General features: G+C 37.6%; 1 protein-coding gene across 2 annotated transcripts in view; it reads right to left on the bottom strand.

Moving 5' to 3' along the window:
• Odad2 (outer dynein arm docking complex subunit 2) overlaps positions 1 to 4,964 on the bottom strand; it is a 161,846-nt gene extending 156,882 nt beyond the window's left edge. The window contains exons 1-2 of one of the 2 annotated variants that reach the window (XM_015483500.2): positions 4,452 to 4,964; positions 827 to 1,084 (exon numbers count right to left, since the gene is read on the bottom strand). In XM_015483500.2, coding sequence (XP_015338986.1) covers positions 827 to 1,050 — 224 coding nt within the window. In that variant the 5' untranslated portion in view covers positions 1,051 to 1,084; positions 4,452 to 4,964. Of the gene's footprint in view, positions 1 to 826; positions 1,085 to 3,378; positions 3,979 to 4,451 lie in introns of those variants that run through there. The other variant, XM_048809162.1, reaches the window with a different exon arrangement.
• Between the last annotated feature and the right edge of the window lie 20,467 nt (positions 4,965 to 25,431).

Here is a 25,431-nt window from a genome sequence, read left to right as displayed (position 1 = left end):
ACAAATATAATCCCAAAGGGAAGGAGGAGGAAAAGCAGGGGACTGTTTTTGAAAGGAACCTCTGGCCAGCTAGGGGACTGTTTTTGAAAAGGTCAGATTTGAAAAGTGTATTTGCAAAACCAAAAGTGGCCAAGGAAGTAGACAAGAGAACACAATAAACTGGGGCTGCATCCTTGCTAAAGTAACTATCCATTTGCTTGCTTACTTATTATACAATCCAAATGTGTATATGTGTACTTGTACATATGTATATGTATGTATGTATGTATGTATGTATGCTTATTTATTTATTTACTTATGATCAAAACAGATGAATTGATACCACTTGTTCAAGCTGGTGGTAGGATTTTTTTTAAATCCAATATTCAAAAGGATCTCATTTGAGAATAGCACTAATTATGATGTCTCATTCTTATATTGAGCAAAATTCACCATTCTCCCCATCACTACATGAAATGAGATTTAAATACTAGAAGAGATTTCTGTCTATATCAGAAGTCACAAAACCAGTGACTGACATCTGACAGATAATTTGGAGAGATGAACAGGCCAAGCAAGAGGCAGCAGTGAATGCTGGGAATGGTGACCTGGAGAATGTGTCCTCTATCAAAAGAAAATGAGATTTGAATTTGAAAAATACATAAACACTACATTGGCCAACTGAGATATCCTCAAATTTCATCTGAGTGCCTTCAGTTTACAATCCCTTGTTTAGAGGATTTCTCAGATTCGAAGAGGGAACATGACTTGTGCAAAACCCACAATCAGTCAATAAAAAATAGAGGCAATGATGATATTAAATTCTAGAAGTAATGAAATGGCTTACCTGAAAAAATAACCTGATTGAAATGCTGAGGGCTTCAAATCTGTATTCCATTCAAGTGGTTCTACAAAAACAAATTTCGCCTCTTGGGGATATTTATGAGTAAAGTGCTCCACAAACACAATAATTTCTCTCAATATCTCCTCGTTCAGGGGGGTAATCTCCAGGGTTCCAGTGCCATAACCCGCAGCAGTCCATTGTGCAGATCTTGTGAGTGCCACGCCCATGGGAACAGCTCACACTGGGATCTGAGCTCACACTCTATCGGAGTAGAAAGAGTTAGAGCAGGCAACAGCATCCACCTTTCCCCTGGAACATTTTCCAAGATTTTAAACCAGTGTAACCCAACCCTCATTCTGTCTCTTCATCTGAGAGGCTCCGTTTTTAATTATCTAATTACTCTTCAATTCAATAAAATAGGTTTACAGTAAATAATAAAATAAATAAATAAACCTGACTAGTATCAAAGGACATTCCAATATCTGCCTGCTCTGAAATTAATAACTTCTTTCTAAGAGTCTCAGGCCTAAGAAAGAGAATTCAAACAGCTGGACAGAAAACCCAAACAGAAAATTCAAAGAGTGGAAAAAGAACTGGAGGTGGCTGGCAGCAAGTGCCTTGCTTCACAGCTCTGCTGGGGTGCTGGAGGTTTGAGTGAGAAGTGCTTATTTGATGTGGGCCAGACATAATTTAGAATTATACTGAGACTTCTGTAAGTTCCCCCAAGTGCCTTTTGAATTAATAAGAAGCAGGATAAGAATGCAATTGTGAAGTATAACTTTTATTTTTTCTGAAAATTAGTATAGAACATATTGATCCTATCATGAGAATATTTTAACAATCCAAATTTTATATCCCCTGCCCATTCATGTTGCACAGAATGAAAAAAAAATTATTGTAATTCACAACTTTTTTTGAGAACAAATGTGACAGAAACAAGAAGAGAAAGTCTTCTTGGACTGTTATCTAAATTGGCTATCAAAACAGCCTAACAATAATATTTAAAACCAAAATTCAAATGAAATAAATTTCACCTTGGCTAAATCAAAATTTAGTCTTTAAAAGATCTTTTAAAAGATGACATTATCTGTAACATTAAATAGGAATCAATTTTGAAAACAAGTTCTGATGTTAATTCATAATGGGTATTGTTTTCAAATAAACTATACTTGTGTGTGCTCTCATTTGTAATAATACTGATCATTAAAATCTTCTTTCCTGAATACTAGATAAATGGTTACAAAGTTAAATATCGAATATATTCAGATTTTTTATCCATTATTATTACAAAGGCCCAGAAATATAAGATTCTACAGAAATGACTTGGAGATTAAACTTTCCATAGTGTATTAAATCTTGAAACCCAATAAAAGGATTTCAGCACTCTAAAAAGGGCACTAATTCCTGCTCGGAAGCAGTATAGAAATATTATAAAGGCATCTAGTTACCAAAATGAAAGAAAGAGGACACCAATGGCATTTAGTGATGAAGACAAAGAATGCCCAATGTCCTTTTGTGTAGGACAATAACCCAAGAGGAAGAATTCTGTTGCAACCTAAAGGTATCTGGTCAGAGAAAAACTTCAGATTAGCAATATGTGAGCCTGGAATTTTTCTTACTTTACAAAAATCACCAAGTATTTTTTCCCAGTTTTAACATACATAGCATAACATGCTGAATTTTCCAGGATTGTAACTGTCATATAAATGAAAGGAAGACTGTACATATTTCATTTTACCAAGAGCTCAGCATTTTGGAAAGGCATATGCTATTGGTGGCAATGTTATGGACAAAATTAAAGTTGCAATGACAGACCTCAATTGCAAAATTAAAGTTGCAATGACAGCCTGCATTTGGCCTAAGTAGCATCTGATAACTTTCTTATATATTCTAGCATGGTGGTACCTAAGCATTTATAATTATTTTCCATTCAATTTTCCTTTTGCAATTAGAATACTATCAATATTCCAAACTATATTACATATGTAGGATTATTATATATGATCTTGATTCCAGAATAGTAAAGTAGCATTATAGAATATTTATTACAAAAAAACAAGCATTGGATCAGATAGAGTTGAAACAACTGATCAAGATAGATAGCACTAGTGAAATATGTGTAATTAGTGTACAATTTTTTTGTTATTTTGTTTCTATTGTTAATTGACAGAAAATGTTTTAGATTCAAACATATAAGCACATATTGATGTTAGTGTGGCACTTGAGTTTCCCCATGTCATGAGAATAAATATAAACTAAGAATAAGTGCAAATAGCTTTATCTTACACAGAAAGGCTTTGATGGACAGTTCTGTTCTTTTTTTAATTTTAAGCATAACATTTGTTTAGGTGATCTTATAAAGATGTAGTGATTGCCTCATTTCCTTCCTACACCTTTTTTAAGAATAATGTGAAATTGCATAGATTACATAAAATTGTGGAAGTCAACATACCATACAATAACTTCTTAGAAAACAATTTAGAAAGGAACTAACAAATACAAAAAAAAAATCTTTTTGTCATGAGAAATTTTATAGAAATGTAAGTGAAACTTACATTCGAATCTATTCAAATTGTTTTGATCCAGGAGCCACAGGGATACACCAGCTTTATTCAAGAAGGCTGGTTAGCAGAAGCCATAAGCAAACCTTAGGGATCTATGTCAATCCAGAAGACAAGTGCAATATTACTGGGGGGTGGGGGAGAGTGTTCAAATGAGGTCAGCATAACTCAGGCAAAAATACTAAAACCAAAACTTATCAAGATAGACTGCTTCTGGTGTCTACCCATCACCAATCCATTAAGTCTTTAGGCCTAAAAAAAACCATGGTTACGATGAATCTGTGCAAACACAATGTACATATATTTGAATTAAAGTAAATTTTAAAGAAAAAAAGTTCAAAGATAAAAGGAGAAAGGTTTCCATGTAGGTGTTTGTTTACACAAACTGGGAATCACAGTCTCCTCCTTTTCTCTTCAGATCCAGTAGATAGAATTTGGTTTTTCTTTTTCCAAATCCGTTTTGAGCTTCGACTATCATTAATAAAATGAAACCCTTTCGTGCACAATCTCTGTGACCCTAGAGCGGAGGCGAAACCAAGCTCTTTAGAAAGCAATGGAAACGTGGCCATCCACTCTGAAACCTGCTGGTAACCCCCCTGGGGAGCCAGAGCACACCCGCACTCTCAGCATCGAGAAGCCAGTCCCTGGGACCTACAGAAAACCCAAAATTCCAGAACCGACACGAGCCCAAGGCAGCGCGACGCCGGCCCCCACCCCACCTTCACGAGGAGGCTGAGTTTCCAGGGACGGGGTAGGAAGGGGCGGCAGAGACCGGGGGGACAGTGAGGACGCAGAGCCGCGAGGGCGGGCGGAGGAAAAGGGAAGGAGACGGGGAGCGGCTGGGGGAGAGGATTCAGCCTGGATGGTGGAGACGGGTTGGAGTGGCCCGAGGTCCGGGCCGGCCGAGGCAGGGAAGGTGACGGAGAGGAGGACAAGGACGGAGAGAGCCGGGCTCCGCTCCTAGCCGAGAAAGGGAGGACCGAGAGAGAGACGGCCGCGGGGCTGGGGGCGGCCCCGGGTCCTCCACCGTCGGCAACCAGGCGCGGGGTCCGCCGCGCTGCACCCACCTGCAGCGCCTCCCGGAGCCCGCCGCCCGCGGCTCCGGCCCGCCGCCGAGCCGTTGCTAGGACGCCGGTAAACACCCGCGACGGCGCTCGGCGTGGCGCTCGGCGGAGCGCACGGCCTCGGGGACCTCCTGGAGCGCCGCCGCAGTCTTCAAGTGCCGCGCTTGCCCGCCCCGACCGCAGCCGAGTCTGTCACCGAGGTCCGCCAGCTCCACCGCGTCCCAAGTTTCCCCGCCGAACCCGCGGCTCCAAATTCCGGCGACGCTCTGCGCTGGGTTCCACCAGCGTCGGCGACCTGCTGCTCGCCTCTAGTCCCCTCCCTGGAAACTGCTTGGTTCCACTGTCTTCCTCCAGGACTGGAGTATTCATCCCGACTCATTCTGGGCAATGGGGCCTGTTTATCTTAATTAAACTGCGGGACAGTTGAGGGGCTTTTAGCAGCCACATAAAATGAAACAGAAAGCGAAAAGCAGAGAATAGTCCTTAGAAACATGGTTTCTGTGGTTCTCCAAAGGCTTCCAGATAAGTGTATTTTGTGTACCTTATAGCTTCAGAACCCTCGAAAATAGCATAGGGATTACATTTCTCTTTCCAAAAAGATAATAGAGTAGAACGTGCTAATATCACTAGAAAAGCAGAAACTGCTCCTCAAAGAACTTGAATGAAAAGAAAACCTTCCGCCATCTTTTATTTTAGCTTTTTAATGTATTTTACCTTTGTCCATCAAGATAGTCTTGATCCCCCCCCAGGAGACACACTACTATCAAGAAGCCCAACTCTGAAAAAAACTCTGGGGACTGAGGAAGTGGTAAAAAGAAAATATTCAAAGTAAAACAATAAATAAATAAAACAGAATGAGCAGTATACAACTTTAGGGGGCAGAGTGTTTAGCAACCAAGCTCTGGATAATTAATTGAAGGTCAAAGAGTGTTTAGAAACTAAACCTGATTCTTCCCCAAAGTCAAAGAGGCTTTGGAATGATGTTAGGGTAGTATATGTCAGAATGTTATACTGCCTCATTTCAACCATGGAACCTTTCTGTAGATACTTAGAATATGAAATAGAGATATTTGGCCTTTGTTTTATTTTGTTTGTATTCTCTTTTTGAAAGTATAAAAGTTGTTAGGAGTGGAATAGTTTTGCCTAAAGGAACCATATGCAACAGAGAAGTGTAATAACCTGTCTGAAAGGGGTCAGTGCCCTTAGGTATATAGGGGAGCCCTTTAGAAAGATAGATGAGACACTTAGAGACAACAACAGCATCATACCTGTGGAGCTAATTCAGGCCACAATATGGTGAAAACTGTAGAGTTCACCATTCAGAAGGGTTCTGGAGCATTCCTGAAAGAAGCTAAGCTTCTTTAGGTACTTAATTTCACTTTTATGAAATCATCTATGTAATATGATGGAGCATTACTGGGCTCAACATAGAAACCAGCCAGAAATCTATACTTCAGGGCATTTGACAATGGTTTGTAAAGCTGAAAAAGCTGGTATTATCAAGATCTGAGCATTCATGTCTTCTTTTGCCAAACTCACACCAATATCACAATGTACCATTGCCTAATCTGAAGGCAAAATTTGAACTTATTTTACCTGAGATTTTTTCAAGTAAAAAATAGAAAATAATATTCAAAATGAAAAGGTCCTAGCTGACTGTACAATTTCCTTGCCACACTGAAATTTCATTGGCCAACTTTCAGCTCTCCGCTTAAATGACTGCTTATCAGAGAGGCCTTTCCTGACCACCCAACATGAGGAAGAATCTTCCATGTTCCTCGTGAAGGACACACCAAGACCAGTCTGTCTTGTTGCCTATCTTCTACCACCACAAAGAAAGCTCCAGAAAACACTGTCTCCTCCAAACATGGAAGGAACAAAATTGACAAATCATCTAGTGAAAAATGGCTTGCTCCCTAACGCTCTTTGTTGAACAAGGCACAAGAAAGGCAAGGCCCACATTTTCTTGGACATGGCCAGTAGAACCAATTAAAAGAATCTAAGTGCCTGTACTCCCGGCAAAGTCCCTGTACTCAATACCAAGAATACACCCAGCAGTTTGTTGAAGCAAACTGACTACAGCTAGAGAGCATAGACACATGGCCCAGTTCTGCCCAGTGGAACTTCCGAGATCTGCCAGGGATTTCAGGGAAAGACTTCAAAGATTCTGGCCAATCTCTGTGATTTTATTGTCAGTTAAATATGCTTCCTGTGAAACATCTACTCTGGCTTGGACAAATCACCTCTTCTGGGATGGAATAGAGTTTCAGGCACAGATTCTGTGCAGTAGTTTTTAAGGCTATCACAACAGCAGTGAGGGAAGGGTCCCCACCATATTTTTCTTCCTGGCTGATAGATGGTTGTCTTCATGTTCACATGACATTTTCTTGGTGTGCCTACCTCTGTGTGCCTAATGCATTAACACTCAGCCTAGTGAACTCATTTTAACTTTGCTACTTCTGAAAGGACCCTACATCCAATGAGGTTGTTCTCTGAGGACCTTCAGGTTAGGACTTAAACATAACAGTTTTGAGGGGGACATAATTCAACACTTACCCTTCTGTGCACAGGTGAATCAACAGGTTCATTCATCCAGGTGAAAGTGGGGCCATCTGGTGAGGCCACCAACAAAAGTACTTATAGGCCACAACAAGGGCGAAAGTGGTGGGCAAGATTGGTCTAAGTGTTCAGTACCTCAGTCAGAAAAGGGCTGAGAAAGATGATGCCTCCGGAGGGTGCAGGGAAGTGTGGTCATTTCTATTGTATACTAGTAGAATTAAGCCTCACCCAGGGCAGGATTATTTGTTAGTGGACTTTTACCGGGGATATCAACAGGAATTCTGATGAGAGAAAATCGTATGGAATCTTATGAAGTCCTAAACATCAAGTCCTCCAGATCCTACCTTCCCTTAGAGAGGACAAAGAATCAAAAACATTCAGTCTCAACTATCTCCATATGTCCTAAGATATTACCCAGTGATGCACTGCAGACTCCGTCCCATGGTCTGGAAGTGAAATGGCTCCTTCTTAGATTCTAACCTCTTGACACTTATTTACTCAATGCTTTTGGATACCAGTATATGCCAGGCACTCTGTTGGTAGAACTGGGTTATCCAATTTGAGTCCTGATTAAAAAAAAAAAAAACCACCACATTCTATTTAGGGTCCCTGCAACAGAAAGGTCAGTGGCATAAAGCACAGTAAGCAAAGGACAGAGAGGAGAGAAGGATAAATAGGAAAGAGGATTGTTTAAGGTAGGCCCTTTAAACCCTAATAAACGTTCAATTTTTATTCTCAGAATAAATGAAAGCTATTTCAAAATTTAAAATAGGAAGTGGTATGATCTGATTTGTGCTGTTAAGAAGCCATTCCGAAATAAGCCAATCCCAAAGAAAGAAAGGCTCAGTGTTTTCTCTGATATGTGGATGCTAATTTATGATAAGGGGGGAAGGGGAAAAATAGAGGTATTTTGGACTAGACAGAGAGGAGTGAAGGAAGGGGAAGGGAGGGAAGGGGGAGGATGGGAGGGGTGGGGTACGGGGGTAGAAATGGTAGTAGAATGAATCAGATATTATTCCCTATGTTCATATATGATTACCTGACCTGTGTTATTATATATCGTGTACAACCAGAAGAATGAGAAGTTGTACTCCATTTATGTATGGTTTGTCAAAATGCATTATACTATCATGTATAACTAATTAGAACAAATTTAAAACTATGTTTTAAAAAAGAAGCCATTTGGTTATACTGTGGAAGTAGACTTATAGAGTAAACGCAAAAAGAATATTAATAAACTCCCTTTCATCAGGTTCCCCAGGACGTAAACTCCTATACTGAAAAAAATGTAAGAAATTTATTGAAGAGTGCATTCAGGGGAGTAAAGACAACAAGATTTTACAGAGAAGTTGAGTTTTAGTGCAATAATCAATACCCCATGGAGGATGCTGGAACTGGGATGATCCTACAGAGTTTCCCATATTGAGGCAAAGGGGCTAGATTTATACATCCCGTACCATTAACTGGTCATCGCCAACCAGTCACAGGATACAGACTGTCTCCAGGAAGAAAAGAGATATTCAGTCTTTTAGTGGAGTGCTATTAGCTATTAATATTCCCCAGCAGCTGAGGAGAGGGGTACTTCAGTCCCAGAGAGTTAGGATGAGGCAGGGCATCAGGATGGTCCAATCTTCCCTTGCACAGCTTGTATCCAGCAGCATTGTGCAATACATCTGGGAGCAGCTCCTCCAGGATTCTAGTGGGCCTCTTTTCCTGGGGAAATTTACAAGAGAAACCTATATGCCTCCTGGTTCTACGGCTGGTCTCACAGTCACAACTGATACTCACCAGATCCCTCAACTTTCACCAGCACTATTGCTTACCTAAATAGCTTCCCTGGTTGGTTGATCTTGGTCCTACCTTATGGAGAGTCTGATTTCCCAGTAACATACACTTTTCAAGTGGGGGTTACTCTATTTTTACCTTTACCATCAAAATTGGGCAAGAAAGTTTCATGAAATTCACAGGTGAATCGTGGGTTCCAAGTATATTCTTCTTTTATTCCTCTATCTCCCCCTGATGATAAGGATCAATTTTTCCTTTGGGATCACAGTTCATTTACTTGCCTGTTAGTCTGTTGCATAAAGATCTCAAAGTCACAAAGTATCAGCCATAACTTGGTGGCACATTCCTCCTCTGGAAGCCAGGACTTCCAAATATGCCAAACCCAGGTTTGTGGTGACTGGGAGCACAGATTCCTCAAATGCTAGGTAAGGATGGTCATTTCTACTTCCATCTCTTGATTCCAGTACCATGTAATTTGCTATTAGGCACCCCAGTCCCATATAATGACTGTTGATTTAGGGCACACACCACAGTCTGGAGACAGACACTGTAACCTCAGAGAGTATCATCTCCAAGCTGGCACTTAAGCAGCACCTTCAGAAGGCTCCATTGCTCTACTAGGACAGTAGCCAGCAAGATGAACTAACAACTTTGGAGGTTATAAGTGCCCTTTCACTGAAATTGTTGAATATAGATGACCATCTGTATGAAGAAATGTAAAAGAACTTGGCAGGGATGGAGGTCATGCATAATCCCAACAACATGAGTGTCCTCTGGCCAATATTGACTTACCTAATGCCACTGCTAAGTGTCCAATCTGCCAATAGCAAAGATTCGATGCTTTTCAGGAAAACAACCAGGCTACCATGATAGGTCCCTTCCATATTGGGGGTGGCAAAAAGATTCCTTTTACTAATACTGATATGCATTCCAAATATGTGGTCCTTCTCTGCCCACAATACGTGCCAGCATTACCATCAATATGGTATTTCACTTAGTAATGATTACCTCAAGGCAAGAACTCATTTTGAGAAACACAGATATAACAAGAGGCTCCTGACTATAAGATCCACCAGTATTACCATGAATCACATTGCCCAGAGGCAGCCATCCTGTTGACACAGTAGAATCACATATTGAGGATTCAGCTAAGGTGCCAATATGGCGCAATACCTCTCAGGGTTGGTTCCCCATCCTCCAAGATGTGACACGTGCTTTTAATTAACAGTTGGTGTGTGACATCTATGTTGTGCTCTTAATAGCTAAAATTAATGTATGTACAAAACAACGAGTGATAAAGTAGATCAAGGACCTGGGCATTAGACCAGAGACACTGCACCTAGTTGAAGAAAAAGTAGGCCCAACTTTCCATCGTGTCAGCTTAGGAACCAACTTCTTCAATAAGATCCTAAAGCACAAGAAGTAAAATAAAGAATCAATAAAGGGAGTGGTATCAACCTAAAAAGCTTTTTCATAGCAAAGAAAAATCAGAATGTGAATAAAGAGCCAACAAAATGGGAGAAAATCTTTATGACCTGCACCTCAGATAGAGCATTAATGTCCAGGATATACAAAAAAACTCAAAAAAACTTAACACCAAAAAACCCCAAATAACCTAATTAACAAATAGGCAAAGATATTTCACAGAAGAAGAAATACAACTGATCCAAAAATATATGAAAAAATGATCAACATCTCTAGCAATTAGAGAAATGCAAATTAAAACTAGACTGAGATTCCATCTCATTCCAGTCAGAATGGCAATTATCAAGAATACAAGTAACGATAAACGTTGGCAAAGATGTGGGGGAAAAGGTTCACACATGGCTAATGGGACTGCAAATTGGTGCAACCATTATGAAAAGCAGTATGGAGATACCTTAGAAAACTTGGAATGAAACCACCATTTGACCAGTTATCCCACTCCTCGGTTTATATCCAGAGGACTTAAAATTAGCATACCATAGTGACACAGTCACATCAATGTTTATAGCAGCTCAATTCACAATAGCCGAGCTATGGAACCAACTGAAGTGCACATTAACAGATAAATGGATAAAGAAAATGTGGTATACATACACACAATGGAATATTAGCCATAAAGAAGAATGAAATGATGTCATTTGCCTATAAATGGATGAAACTGGAGACTATCATGATAAGTGAAATAAGCCAGTCCCCCAAAACCAAAGGTTGAATGTTCTCTCTTATATGCAGATGCTAACTCCCAAGGGCAATAGGAAGGGGAACAATAGAAATTCATTGGATTAGACAAAGGGGAATTAAAGGAAGGGAAGGGGGATGGGAACAGGAAAGATAGAATGAATCAGACATAACTTTCCTTTGCTTATATATGAATACGCGACCAGTGTAACTCTACATTATATGCACCCACAAGAAGTGGATCCTAACTGGCATGCATTGTACTCCATGTATGTATAATATACCAAAATACATTCTACTGTCATGTATACCTTTAAAAGAGAGAGAGAGAAAGAAAAAAAGAATTAAAAAATAACAAACAAAAAACCAAGGAGGGAATCTTTTCACCATAACTATTAATGACATACTTGTGAAATTTAGGCTTCTCATTCACACTACCTTGTGGTCTACCAGATCCCAGATCTTAAGTTACCATGAAGAGACTACCTCTACCTGGTAGTACCATGTTCCATTGAACTTAAAGCTGTGAATCCATGTGGTTATTGTAAGACTGGAAGACGCTGCACCACACAACACAGATCACCAAAGAGGTTTCCACTTTATTACAAAAGGCTGTGTGTTTATATAGGTCTAAGGAGAGGTCACAGGGCTGAGGTAGATAACAGGTCGCCTGTTTATTGGCAAGCTCTTCCATATGTCAGTTCCGGAGCCCAATAGGTTAATTCTAATTGGGGCTAAGGCTTCCCACCAGCAGGGTTTGAGCATTGGCGCCGGCGGGAACATTTCCTGCCAGTGAAAGAAACAAAGAGGAGAAAGAGGGTCGTTAGACGCCATGTTGGGGTTTTTTTCTGGGGTGCTGCTGTTTTCCCAACAGTTATTTTGAGTTCCTTATGCTAGTAAACCCGCATGGGGGTGAGGGGTAGGTTACGCCAGTCATTCCTTGGTCATGATTATATGAGAGGTAGAGGAAGATGTTTAGAACCCAGGGCCTAGGGGATTCACTTGAGAGCAGACCAGCTCTTCCAAGCTTTTCAACAATTGTGAATTGGAAATTACAGCAACCACAGCCTAAGGAGGAAAATAACTAAGAGCTCAGGCTCTCAGAAATAGGGATCTAGGTCATCCTACTAGGCAAGCATACCAGACCAGCCAAAGTGCCATCGAAGGACTAATGACATTTAAATGTGTGATCCCTCCTTCCTCCTACTTTGTTGTCACTATTTCTTACCCATGGCTACATTCTAACCCTTTGGGTATGAAAGGACAGGGAAGGAAGAAGAAAAAAGACCAGGAATATTCTCATTGTCTGGCCCCGACGTATGAGCTTTGCATTCTTTGCATGAAACTTGGCCTGACTCTTTCTCCTGTGGGCATTTATCTTGGCTCCTCAGAAACCTTGCCTCATTGGTGCCATTTCCCTTGTGTTTCACTCCACCCAAAATGAGCTTCTTTATTCTGGACCTACACTTGGGAACCTGGCAATTTACTTCATCTGTTTACTGAGGTCCTATAGCTGTCACGGCCCCTCAACCTCCCCCCACAAGTATGTTTTCCTGCTACAACCTAAATCTGGACCGTGAGAAGCACTCTTAAATTATTTCCCGGGCCAGCTCTGGAAGTCCAGGTCAATCCCAGCACTATGAAGACTCTCTTCCAAAGCCACTCTGCCAAGCCTGTCATCCCCAGGACTCCTAATGTGGGAGTCAGATACCTATGCATGTGTCCTCTCCAGCCCCCAGCTAGCTCAGGGCAAAGGACATACATTTTGCTCTCCAAGTGATCTCCTGAGAGTCCCTCTTTTCCTTGCCTTTCTGAATTGAGGCTGGTGACAGGAAGGCAATGAGTAGAGAGGAGGGGACTGTCATGGCTCTCTCCAAAGGGCTTCTCCATGGAAATCCACTCATTTTCCTTCTCAAACTTCAGAGTGTGTGAGTCAGATAATTGACTTTCCAGTTCAAGCTTCTACAATTTTATATGTCAGCCTCATACCTCATTCTGGAATAAATTGTCTATTGTATCTTGAACTAGTGAAATGACTTTAACAACTTATTTCTTAGGTATGTGTTCAAATTGTGGATAGTTGCCCAGTGGCTCAATAATGCATTTTTGCCTTAGAAAATGAATGGGTGGGGAAGAATGATTAATTCTTCTAATTTATAAATCTCTGTCTTTTGACCTTAACCTGTTTTCCTATAGTAAAAATATAGGACAGTGTAAGAAACAATAGACATAGAATGTATAAGTAAATTTAAATTATTTATATGTGTATTTACTTTTTAAAATAAGTATTTAAATTTACTAATACATTCTACTATATTTATTTATTTGTAAAAATTAGGCCATATGTCAAATACAAAAATATAACAGATTATTTCATATGTATCAAACAAAATTATTTTGATCCTAAAGTAAAACTATACAATTGCTTTAAACATTTTGGCCTCAAGCAACTTTATGTAGAAAATGTGTTTTGTTTCTAATCCTTGTCTAGTACTCCAGTTGTCTGGCATTTAGACTAGAAAACTCAAGCAAGAAAATAATCAAAATGACTGGAACCTGAAGTTTTGGGGTACAGAGTAAGCATGTCACGTATTTCATATAAAAGAAACCTAAGGAGGTATATTATCTTCACAGTCTGATCAACACCTCTAGAAATAATGGAGGCGATCTAGGCCATCAATGGTGTTTTAAATCTACATACTGCACCACTAAACTCTCAATGAAATACAGGCATTATGCACGTCCTTTAACTCTGCTAAAACTACAGTACAGCAAGAGAACAGGAAGGAGGCGGAAATAGGCAAAATACGTCAATAAAATGTGGGTAATAGAAAGCAAAAAAGTTGAGGTGGCTTAGCAGTGAGGGGAAAGCTGAAACTGAATAGCTTAAAGGGGTCAAAGCCAACAAAAATAAAACAACCGTAAATCACAGACCTTGGAAAGGCTCAGAACTTGGAGGCATCTCTGAAGACTGTGGAGAGAGTGGGCTGGAAACAGGAAGACATCTTGTTCAAAGGTAGCCCAACCCCAAACCCTTTCCCCCAACAGGAAGAAAGCTCTACAACTCGGGCTCCAGACACAGCTGAGAACACTGTACTGAATTCTGATTCCCCTCATTCTCTTCCTTGCATTGGCAAGACAGCTTACATCTTCAGGCAGAAAAGCTGAGACTGACCAGCCTGAAAGCAAAGATCTACAGGGATTCATATTTAAGAGCCCTTCCAATCAAATACAGTCAATCCTCCTTATCTATTTCTAAGGATACAACCAACTGTGGATCAAAAATATTTGGGAAACATTTTTTTCTTTACTGAATATGTATAGATGGGTTTTTTCCCTTGTCATTATCCCCTAAACAATTTAGTATGACAACTATTCACATAAGTTTACATTGTATTAAGTATTATAAATAATCTCAAGTCGATTCATGTGTATAGTTTCTATGAAAATATTATGCCACTTTACATAAGGGACTTGAGCATCCTTAGATTTTGGTATCTGAGGGAGTCCTAGAACTAATCTTCCGTGGGACAACAGTACACAAAGACTGAAATAGGGATGTGTGTGGGTAGGGTGGGGAAGAAATGATAGTTGTAGAATTAGACCCTCTTGTTTGACAGTAAGAAGCGAATAATAATCTCTAAAAAAAATAAGCAAAAAATAGTTAAAACATGTTGTTTAAGAATATGGAAATGTTTAAGCAACACTAAAGACAATGAAGGGTAAGAGTTGTTGCTCAAAACTATGACTTTTAGAGAGGAACAACAGGAGCAAATAAACTTCTCAAGAAGAATCAGGGCCAATCACTTTGTAGAAGATTTGTTCTCCATTATCCAGGCCTGGTGAGTCATCCCAAAGGCTCAGATAAATCCCACCCTGATGAACACAGATTATCAGAGAGGATGAAGCTTCTGTGACTGTAAACTATCACTGCAACAATATTACATAGCACACTGTCCCCAAACTCCAAGTATTTGTGTATTAACACTCACACTTGAGAATCTAGTCATTTATAGTTTCAGTTGCGTTTGGGCTGATCTATGCTGGACCTAAGTTTCTTTGCTTCAGGCTGTGAGTCTTCTGAGCTTGGTTGGGGCTATGAATCTGCTTCATGTATCTCATCCCAAAGCCCAGGTTGAGGGGCAATTGCTACTTATGGGGATGTTCTCATGGTGTGGATCACTTCCGCTGAAACTCCAAGACTCTGACTGCATCATGTTCCCTAATATACTACTGACCAAAATAGGTCATAAAGCTACACCCAAAGGCAAAGTGTGGGTGCTACAGTTTGAATCTTAAATGTCACCTACAGGCTCATACATTAAAGGTTCAGTCCCCACTTGACAATTTTGGGAGATGGTATTACCTTTAAGAGGTAGGGCCTAGGGGGAGGTGATAGGTCACTGGGGACATGCCCTTGAAGGAAATTTGGGGGACTCTGGTCTCTTCCTCTTCCTCTGTCTCTTTTGCTCGAAGCCATGAGGTGAATGGGCTTCCACCATCACACACTGCTACCAAGATGTACTTATTCCCACTACAGGCCCAAAAGCAAAAGGGCCAATCAAGCATGGACTGAAATCTCTAAAACTAAGGCAAAACAAACTTTTTCTCTTTTTAGTTTGGTTAACTTAAGTATTTTGTTACAGAAACAGAAAGTTGACTCATAGAGTGAGAAATCATAATTTTCCCACCACAAAGCCATGGTGTATAGATGCATAATAACACTAAGCGAGAGTGAGGAAATAATTAAGACTAATAATTCAGTCTGCCAAAGTACCCTTCTTCATCATACCAATCACCATTCATCAATTGCATTCCAATCTTTGTCATTATTCTCAATACATTATCAAATTCTACCAGTTAGCAAGAATATCTAGGATGGATAGCAGAATTAGTGGTTTGCATTTGCTTCTTTTTTAGTAGTTATTTTAAATATGTTAAAATCTTTTTATGAATTGTATTCAAAGCCTTGCTGTTTTATAAGCTCTTTCTTTTACCTAAATAAGAATAAATAAGAATACAGAATATTGGCTAAAAAAAAAACTTTAAAACTGATTTTTGTTAGGATGCACTTGTTCTGGATTTTTTTTAAAAGTACAAACCCAGATCAAAATACACTGGAATGCAGGGAAAGTTATCTGATATAGAAAATGTGTAGTCTAGCCAAAAAGTGATTACTCCAGAAATCCTCATGGAGAATAAAGGATTTAATGTGAGACTTGATATTTTGGAAAAACAAACTGAGGATTAATAATATCCGGGTGATGTCTCCCAATAACACCAAAGGAAACATTGAAGACGTCTTAAAAGAATGGCTTCCAGATGCCTAGTAAATCATGTGTCCATACCAAATGAGAACGTGGCTAACAGAGGATATTTCTTATATTGAGAAAAAAAATCATTCTTTGGGTTGCTGGTAGTATTTTTTACATCAACTTTGTAACATTATTAAAGAGATAAAAGCCAACAGTGTCAGCCTTTTCAAATAATGAAATAATGGAAAACTAGATGCAATGAAAACTAGTTTTGCCATTCAGCATGATTTATTTGTTAGAAAATAAATGAATTAGAGTTAATGGTGAGATTTGTTTATTTCACTGGCTGGGATACACCTTAAAGTCTTGTACAGTAAGAGAAGCATAATTATAAGAAGGGAGACAGGACACGAAAACTAGGATGACACTTTGCACATAGGGACATTCTTAGATACCCAAGTTTTGTTTTTTGTTTTAAAGACTCTGGAATCTAAAAATTGATTTCCTACAAACCATTTACACCCACAAGCCCTTGGGAAAGAGTTCACAGGTACTCCATTTGGAAGACCACTGATTTAGTTCATTGCTAGCATTCCCAAACTTCTATGTCTTTTGAGGTCTTAAGTCATTTCCTCCGACACACTCCTTTAAGGAGTTACAGAGTTATGGCACCTATCAAAATGTGCCAGAACCCCTGAGCCTTCAGAGTTAGCCTCATGAAGAAAATTTAGTGAAGTCACTGGCTTTTAGTTTTTCCATATTGAAATCTTCCCCTTGACTTTCTTGGTGATTAATTTTTTCATTTCTATATTACCTGGCAAGTGTTTGCACTTGAATAATTCTCTGGGTCTTGTCACTGGAAAACAACAGCAAGAGTAGCAGAAGCAAAACTAGTTCTTAAGGAACACCAATTTTTGTAATCAGATATTATAAAACAGAAATTAGAATGTGTACCTTCTAATGGGATATTCCTTTTAATCAACTAAACTTCCTATAGAGGACATTAAGCACAAATGGACCATTTGGTAATTTGCATGGATATTAAGTGGTTGAAGGAGGGATGGGGGAAGAAAAGGAAGTCTGAAGGAACCAAATTAATCTTCCATTTCCTTCCTAACTGGTTAATCAGCTGAAAGTAAGAGCAGAAACATAAATTAATAAACCATATGCAATATAACGCCAGTCGTCATTTGAGGGAACTACATTTTTTTCTATCATGTTAATTGCCTAAGTGTTACCATAATATCTCAAGAACTCCTTGGGATTAAGAAAGCAATGATTATTTTCCCCCTCCTTTGCAAAAGTGTCTATTTTATTGGTTTCAATAAATTCATTCTGTATTAGCTAAGATTAGGTTCTGGTGTGGGAAACAAAGATTCCCGGCAATAGTGGTTTACAGAAGAGAGAAATTATATTTTTCATAATATTCTGGAGGGAACAGTTAAGGTCTGCAGTGATGGCTCCCCTCTGCAAAGTCCTGTGAGTCCCAGGCCCTTCTTCAATGTTCAAGGACCATGTCCCCAAGACCTGCTCCGTGTCCAACCACCAAGACCACATCACAGCCAATAGGAAAGAGGATGTCAGGCTTTCTGTATTTTGAAACTATCTTAATAGGCATATAGAAATTTAAATCTGTTCTATTTTCTTGGGGGTTGATCTTTCATCATTATAAAATGACCCTGTTTTTCCATAGTAATGATTTTTACCTAGAAGTATATTTGATTTAATAGAGGTATATCAATTTTCTTTTGGGGTTTCCCTTATATCTTTCTTTCCCCATCTTTTACTTTCAGCCTTTCTTAAAACTTAAATATGTTTATTATAACAATATAGCTGATTTTGGGGGGATGGGATTGTAGCTCAGAGATAGAGTGCTTGCCTTGCACACGTGAGGTCCTGGTTCGATCCTCAGCACCACATAAAAATAAATAAAAATAAAGAGATTGTGTCTATCTACAAACAAAAAAAAAATTAAAAGAAAATATAGCTGATTTAAAAAAAAAATCTAGTCTGACAATCTTTGTGTTTAATGAAGGTAATTATTTATTTTCATCATGGGTCATCTTATTTTGTACTATTTGTCCCATCTTTTTCATGATTCATGCCATCTTTTGTCAGTTTTTGCTGTTTGAGTTAATTATTTTCTTCTAATTCTACTGTACCCATTAATATTTGGGTATTATGCATTCTGATATTATTTTTTAGTGTTTGCCAATACACACACACACACACACACACACATTTAATTTATCAAAGTCTCAAGTCAGTCAATATTTTTACCCAGTTGCTGAATGTTTCCAGAGTTGTATGCCTCTCTGTATTAAGATGCCACTGTTATTTATACTAATCCACGTATTTACTAATTTCTGTGCTTTTCACTTTTTTAGAAATAGAATTATTGAGGTATGGTTGACATAATAAACCACACATATTTAAACTGTACAATGTAAGTTTTGACACATGTGAAACAACTGCTACACTCAAGAGAATATGTGTATCATCACCTCCAAAATATTTCCCTTGACCTTTTAAATCCTTCACTTCTGTCATTTCATTTTGTTGTTGATGGTGGTGATATTTCAGGCAGAAGCCTAAATGGCAAATCCTTATCTTGGCTATTAGTGGAAGTCTCTCCCTATTTCTGTTTGTATCTCAGACTTGGAATATGAGATCACTTTCCTTCCATCTCTAGCACACTCTTAGATTTTCCTTTGGCGAAAATGTACTGAAGACAAACTCCCCTCTGTTTTGATGGCCTGAAAATGTCATCATTTTGGCTTCATGCAAAAAAGCCCTTTTCTCCCCCTAAGCATAGAGATTTAGGTTGAGAATAGTTTTCCTTTTGCACATTGAATATGTCATTTCAAAGACTCCTGGCTTCCTTTACTGCTGTCAAGAAATGAGCTGTCAGTTTTTGCTCCTTTGAAGGTAATATATCTCCTTTTATGATCTTCTCTTTGTCTTTGTTGCTGTTCAGTTGTACTGTGATTTATCTAGCTGTGGGTTTTCTTTATATTTATCCAGTCTGATTGTTCACTGTGCTCCAGATGCAATCTGGAGAAAGATACTTTTCATTGATTCTGAAAATTCTCAGCCGTTTTATTCTCAAATAATGTTTTATTCTCTGTACCATTTTTTCTTTCTTTTCCTTTAGAACTCTAATTAGACACACTTCCACTCTATCTTTCTTAAACTTCCATTTTTTCATCTAATTTATGGGCAACATTTTGCATAATTTCTTCATACCTATTTGCCTGTGAGATCACTAATTCTCTCTTCAGCTGTGTCTAATCTACTTTTAAGCCTGTTTACTGAGGGTTTTTGCTCATTTTAGTTATTGTGCTTCTCATTTCTAGGTGCTCTGTCTAGTTCTTGTTCAAATTTGAGAGATCAAGTAATCATTCTGTATAGATGATTATTATTATTATTATTATTATTAATTACCAGGGATTGAACCTATGGGGACTTAACCATTTAGCCACATTCCCATCTCCCTCTCTCCCTTTTTTCTGGAGACAAGGTCTCACTAAGTTGGTGAGGGCCTTGTTAAGTTGCTGAGACTGGCTTTAAACTTGTGATCCTCCTGCCTCAGCTTCCTGAATTGCTGAAATTAGAGGCTTGTACCACCATGCCCAGCTAGTTTATTATTCTTTACATAGATTTTTCAAATGTTTCTTTCACTTATTTAAGCATGCTAAACATAATTATTTTATAATCGGTGTCTTGCAACAATATTGGAAGTAACTCAGTTTATTTCCGGTATCTCCATTTTGCTGTCTCTATGTAGTGTTGTTTTGTTATATTTTGAATTATTTTTGACTGTGAGCTGCTCATTTCCTTTGGGATTTGTTTTTCAAGGAAATTCTTTGATAATTGGGGAAAATAAGCTTCTTGCAGAAAGGACTGACATTTGCATTTGTCAGATACCTGCAGGCATTGCATATCTCAGACTACTTTAAGCTATTGGTACCATGTTATATATTTGGTTTCCAATTTTTCTTTTAACAATATATAATGAGATGTTCATCATTCCAAGTGTTAATTCATTCATTATTTTTAATGACTGTATGGAATCTTGTAATTGATCTAACCCTTCACCTATTGATAGTCTAATAAATTGTTTCTATTTTTTTCTACTAGAAACAGGTATCACTGCAAATGTGCATTTTTATTTACTAGCTTTTATATTTGCATAATTCCCCCTTACGTATACATGTGTGCATGTATATGTCTGTATATATTGGTGTAGATACAGTTAAGGATATATTCCTAAAAGTAGAACTGCTGTGACAAAGATAATAGGAATTTTAAAAATATTAATACATGCTGTGAACAGTGGCACATGCTTGTAATCTCAACAGCTCGGGAGACTGAGACAGGAGGATCTCAAGTTCAAAACCAGCCTCAACAAAAGTGAGGTTCTAAGCAACTCAATGAGACCCTATTTCTAAATAAAATACAAAATAGGACTTGGGATGTGGCTCAGTGGTTAAGTGCCTCTGAGTTTAATCCCTGGTACAAAAGAAAAAATTAATGCATGCTACACATGACTCTTCAAAAAGATTCTATTGTTTATAGCCCATTAATATATAATTCTGAACTTGAAAGCACTAATGCTATCCATCTTTAAATCTTGCTGTTGTGATGAGAGTACTATAATATCTTTTAAGAATATCATAACATATTACTACTTATATGGCTGAACATATTGCTACATTTATTGACTATCATTTACTTAGTCCATTTTATACATTTTCCTGGGTCATTCTTTTTTTTTAATTTAAGAATATTAATGTCTTTAATTGTTTCATATAAGAATAACTTCTAAAATATAAATATGAGCTTGTATAAATTAAATTATTTTCATTAAAAAATGAATGTTTTACTATTATATAGTATTATAGTTGAGGCAAAAGAACTTAACAATGAGCTAAATTATATATTTTATTGTTATGAAATGAAATCTAATTGCTTCCTCAATATTTTTAAAAAGGTGTTGGAGATTCATGTGGTAATAATCATAATTAGAAAGATATTTTTACTTAGATTTTTAATGATTTACCAGCAGAATATTTATTTTCAGAGACTTTTTATTTTAGAAAAATTCAAGCACTCATCAGGTAACCAATTTTCTCCAGCTTATTTCACCTTAATTTATTTACAGATTCTATTTATATGAAAAAGGTATTTATGTAGATTTTATCATTGTTGGAATTTGAAGTTTTAATAATTCATATTTACTATTTTGAAAAATGTTTAGTTTTAAAATGATTATTCACATCACTGTTTTTGATAAAAATTATACTTGACTCAGTCAATTCTTTTGTGCTATAAACTTTTATAAAGTTATTGAATAAGATTTGTGACAATTATAAAACATTGGCTGTAATTGTTAATGATTTTTTATAATGTGAATTGTTTGACTTCACACATTGAAATAAACTTATAAATAAGGGAAAGATTTTTATTCTCCCCTTGGATACTTTCTTCGTTGTAGAAAATATACAAAACGATAAAACATCAAAGATTTTTAAAAACTGATTTGATTTTCACAGCATTTAAACTAGAAATATACAAATTCAAGTTGGATAAACACTTAGAAGAGGAATATGGTATTGTCTTAAAATATCTATATTTTAAGAAGCAAAATTGTTTAACCCTCACAAAGTTAAGAATTGGCAGGTTTTAGAAATTATATTTCTCAGAAATTTCCCAAGCAATCTACTAAAAACATATAAATTCATCTGATTCAGGACTGATTCAAAAGTAGAAGAGATAACAATAAAGTCTGAGCAAATTTTGTATTTCTCAGAAAATCTTATTAACTATTTTGAACATTCTTTGCATTTAAATATCAAGTATTCTTTCTTATTTTATTCAGGAACATACCACTTAAAGTTATAAAATTTAACTTTTGTTTTTTAAAACTCAGATTCATTTGATCACTCAAAGTAAATAAGACAAGATAGTCAGGGGGAGATGATCCTTGGAATTGTAATTCTCTATAATCAGTCCAGAAATAGTCTCAGAGAATAAAGATATAACTTTCTCATGATAAGCACTATAAATCTTAGGCTTCCTTAGTAAAACTATACTTAATTTTTGTATTATAAGAGATGTTAACCCTTCCTGTTAAGTTACAATAATCATGTAATTTGGAATCTGATAATCAGGGTCAAAATTACCTACCTAAGTTATCAAGCAAGTTCTGGAACTCTCTGGATTTGGGGACAGGATATCTGTCAGGATCAAAAGATACCAAGATCAGAAGGGAAGCACACACAACTAATGGAAGAAAATTTCAGGAACACTGTACAGGCATCGAATCAAATCAAAAGTAGAAAGTTGAGGCCCTAAAATTACTATAGTCACCAAGATCAGAGAGAAGCTGTAGAGACATCTCAGGGGCTTATACTTTTACTCCAGGACACTAATGTACCTGGAATGGCATTAGCATAGAAAGAAGAGTGCGAGAAGGCCTTACTTGGAGTGTAAATCTAGGTGAACACTTCAGCTTCACTGTCTTAGTCTTATTAGTTAGCAGCATGTAAGCAAAGTGTCTAGTCAACTCTTTAATTTCCTTTGCTCAAGTATTTAATTAGCTGTACTTAAGTCCTTAACTGTACTGAAATCAGTAGATACATAGTGAATAAATCATGAAATTCAATAAGTGAAACTATATTTGGAAAATACCACCTCAGGGAAGGAGCATAGTCATTCCTTTCTTGTGTTATGTATAATCTTAGCTTTTCATTGCCTATTTAAAATTAATTAGGTTGATCAAGAACCAAAATACTAGCAAAAGGCTTATATCTACAAAATTTAAAGGAATGTTTCAATCCATACCACTTTCCACATTTAGAACTATAAAGTATCTTTGTTCGCCTTCAAAAACTTATTAATTATCATATTTTTATTCTCCAAACACCTCTCTGCAACATACACTTTGAACTTTCCTCCCTAAGAATAGAATCCCAAACATGCACTACAGATATATATCTGATTATTTCTGAGCACAATAAAACTTGGAAACATAAGTAAAAAATATGAATATAAAAGGTTTGCTTCTCCATCTTGGAATTTTGTTTATGTGTATATATTTTAGTGTTTAATTCACAAAGAAGAGTGCAAAATTCTAGACATATTGTAGTTACAACTATGTAAAATACACATACAAGATAAGAAAGGATGGGCAGGAACCCGCTAAAATTGTAATAGTGGCTCTGTTAGGGTTACAGAACCAGGAGTGTTTGTTGTTTTTTTTTTTTTTTTTTTTTTTTGATTTTCCAAATGATATACAATGTGGTTTACTACACTTACTATGTACTATAATTACAGTGCTATTATGTTCTAATTTAGATACCTTCTTCTCCCTGGTGTATTTGAATGAGTACCTCCAAAAGAATTTACTCAAAAATGTAGAATTTATTGGGACTTCATAGGGAAGGAGAGATCCTCAACACTCATTCCACATTGAAAATCTGAAAGCACCTTTGATATCTTCTGTGCTGTGTTGCCAGGAAAACCATTCTTTTTTTTTTTCCCCATCCCCCTCCCAGGACCTCGTCACCACAGCCCTAGTTTCACTGCCCCCAGTCTTTGCCCTCCAGAATCCCACACCTCCCCCTTCAAGTTTTCCCTCTCTTGAAACTATTCAGAAAGATTTATTCATGTCTTCGCCTCCACCTCTAAACTTGCTTATCAAGCCCATCCCACCAAGGCACTCAGAAAACAAAAGTTCTGCAATTAATTGCTAGGAATCACCCTCTAATATTGATATTAAATCAGGAAGCTACAAAGCTCTAAAAACTAAAGAGAAATCATAATGATGTGCATGCATGGACATCTTTTTTTTTTTTTTTTGTATGTGTGAGTATAAATTAAAATAATGCTCAAGAAGATACTGTAGTGATGTCTATCAAAATGTAAAGTGTATATACCCTCTGACCCTGAAATCCCACTGCCAGAAATTCATCCTATAGAAGTAGTCAAGAAAATTCCCTGAAGAAAAATGTCCATGGATGCTTAGGGCAACAATGTGGGTAATGACAAAAAGTGGGAAATACCCCCAAACAGCCACAATCTGACTATTCATTGTATTCACATAAAAGACTGTTACACAACTATTAAAAGAAGAGAGAGAGAACACAGAAACATACAGACATGTAGAAAACTCACATATACAAACATAATATATATGTTTTATGTAGAAAATATATTTAATTTGATGTACATATTATATTTATATTATATATAAATATGTATATTTAAATCAAGATGTTGAACAACCTTTAAACATTTTTCAGAGGGTGAAGTGCAAACTATCTCTATTTATACAGTAAATAGTAGATAAGATCTAAATAGAAATAAAAGTCGGTGGAGGAATATAACTGTCCCAAAGGCACAACTCTGGAGTCTCCTGGTTTGTGCCAACACACAAATTGAAGAGAGAGCCAGCACCTGCCTGAGAGGTCTCCTCACTTTCTAGCCTTAGGGATGTGTGTGCCCTTGTGATCTTTCAGGGGACAACAATGCCGGTGGCCTAAGTGGCTAACACGACCACCATAGCAAGTAGCCACAAAGTGTGGTGACCAACCCCTCCTGCCGCCCTCTGGTTGCCCTGCTGTGACCACATGGGAAGCACCATGGCCAGGAGGTGCAGATTTAGGGCCTGCCACAGAGGGAGGTCTGGTGGACTCTGCCACACGGTGCACTCCGTCATTACTCTGCTGGCCTTGTACATTCCTGTTTTGTGCAGAGAGGCCAGATGGGTCTGATTTTTCTGGTGAATTCCTGTCAAACATGTGACCTGTGTTCTTTGGTTTCTTTCATTATATCCCTCTGAGATGCTGAAACATCAACCCTATACTTTAACAAACAGCACCTGGACTTTCTCATCTTGTTTCTTTCTAAAGCAATCGAAAAACACTTTAGTATAAAAGATTTATGACAACTTTTCTATTTTTTTCCATTTTATATGTCTGCTAAATTCCATTTTTTTCCAACATTATAGAGAAAGTCACTGGTGGAATCACAATGTCTCGAAATGTTAACTTCTCTGTAAAACTGAGGCCACTCAAATCTTGTTAAACTGATATTGTATTCATAGTGCCTCTTAATGCCCACGTTCATTCCAGAGGACTTATAAAATGAAATCATCAAAAAGTTCCCAGCTGCACAAGTCTTTTGAAACTTCTCTGTCGTAACAGAGTCTGTGTTAC

The sequence above is a fragment of the Marmota marmota genome, unplaced genomic scaffold (genome assembly GCF_001458135.2).
Source record: "Marmota marmota marmota unplaced genomic scaffold, marMar, whole genome shotgun sequence".
NCBI lineage: Eukaryota > Metazoa > Chordata > Mammalia > Rodentia > Sciuridae > Marmota > Marmota marmota.
The sequence above is the reverse complement of the archived record's forward strand: the minus strand, read 5'-3'. Positions and strand labels throughout refer to the sequence as shown.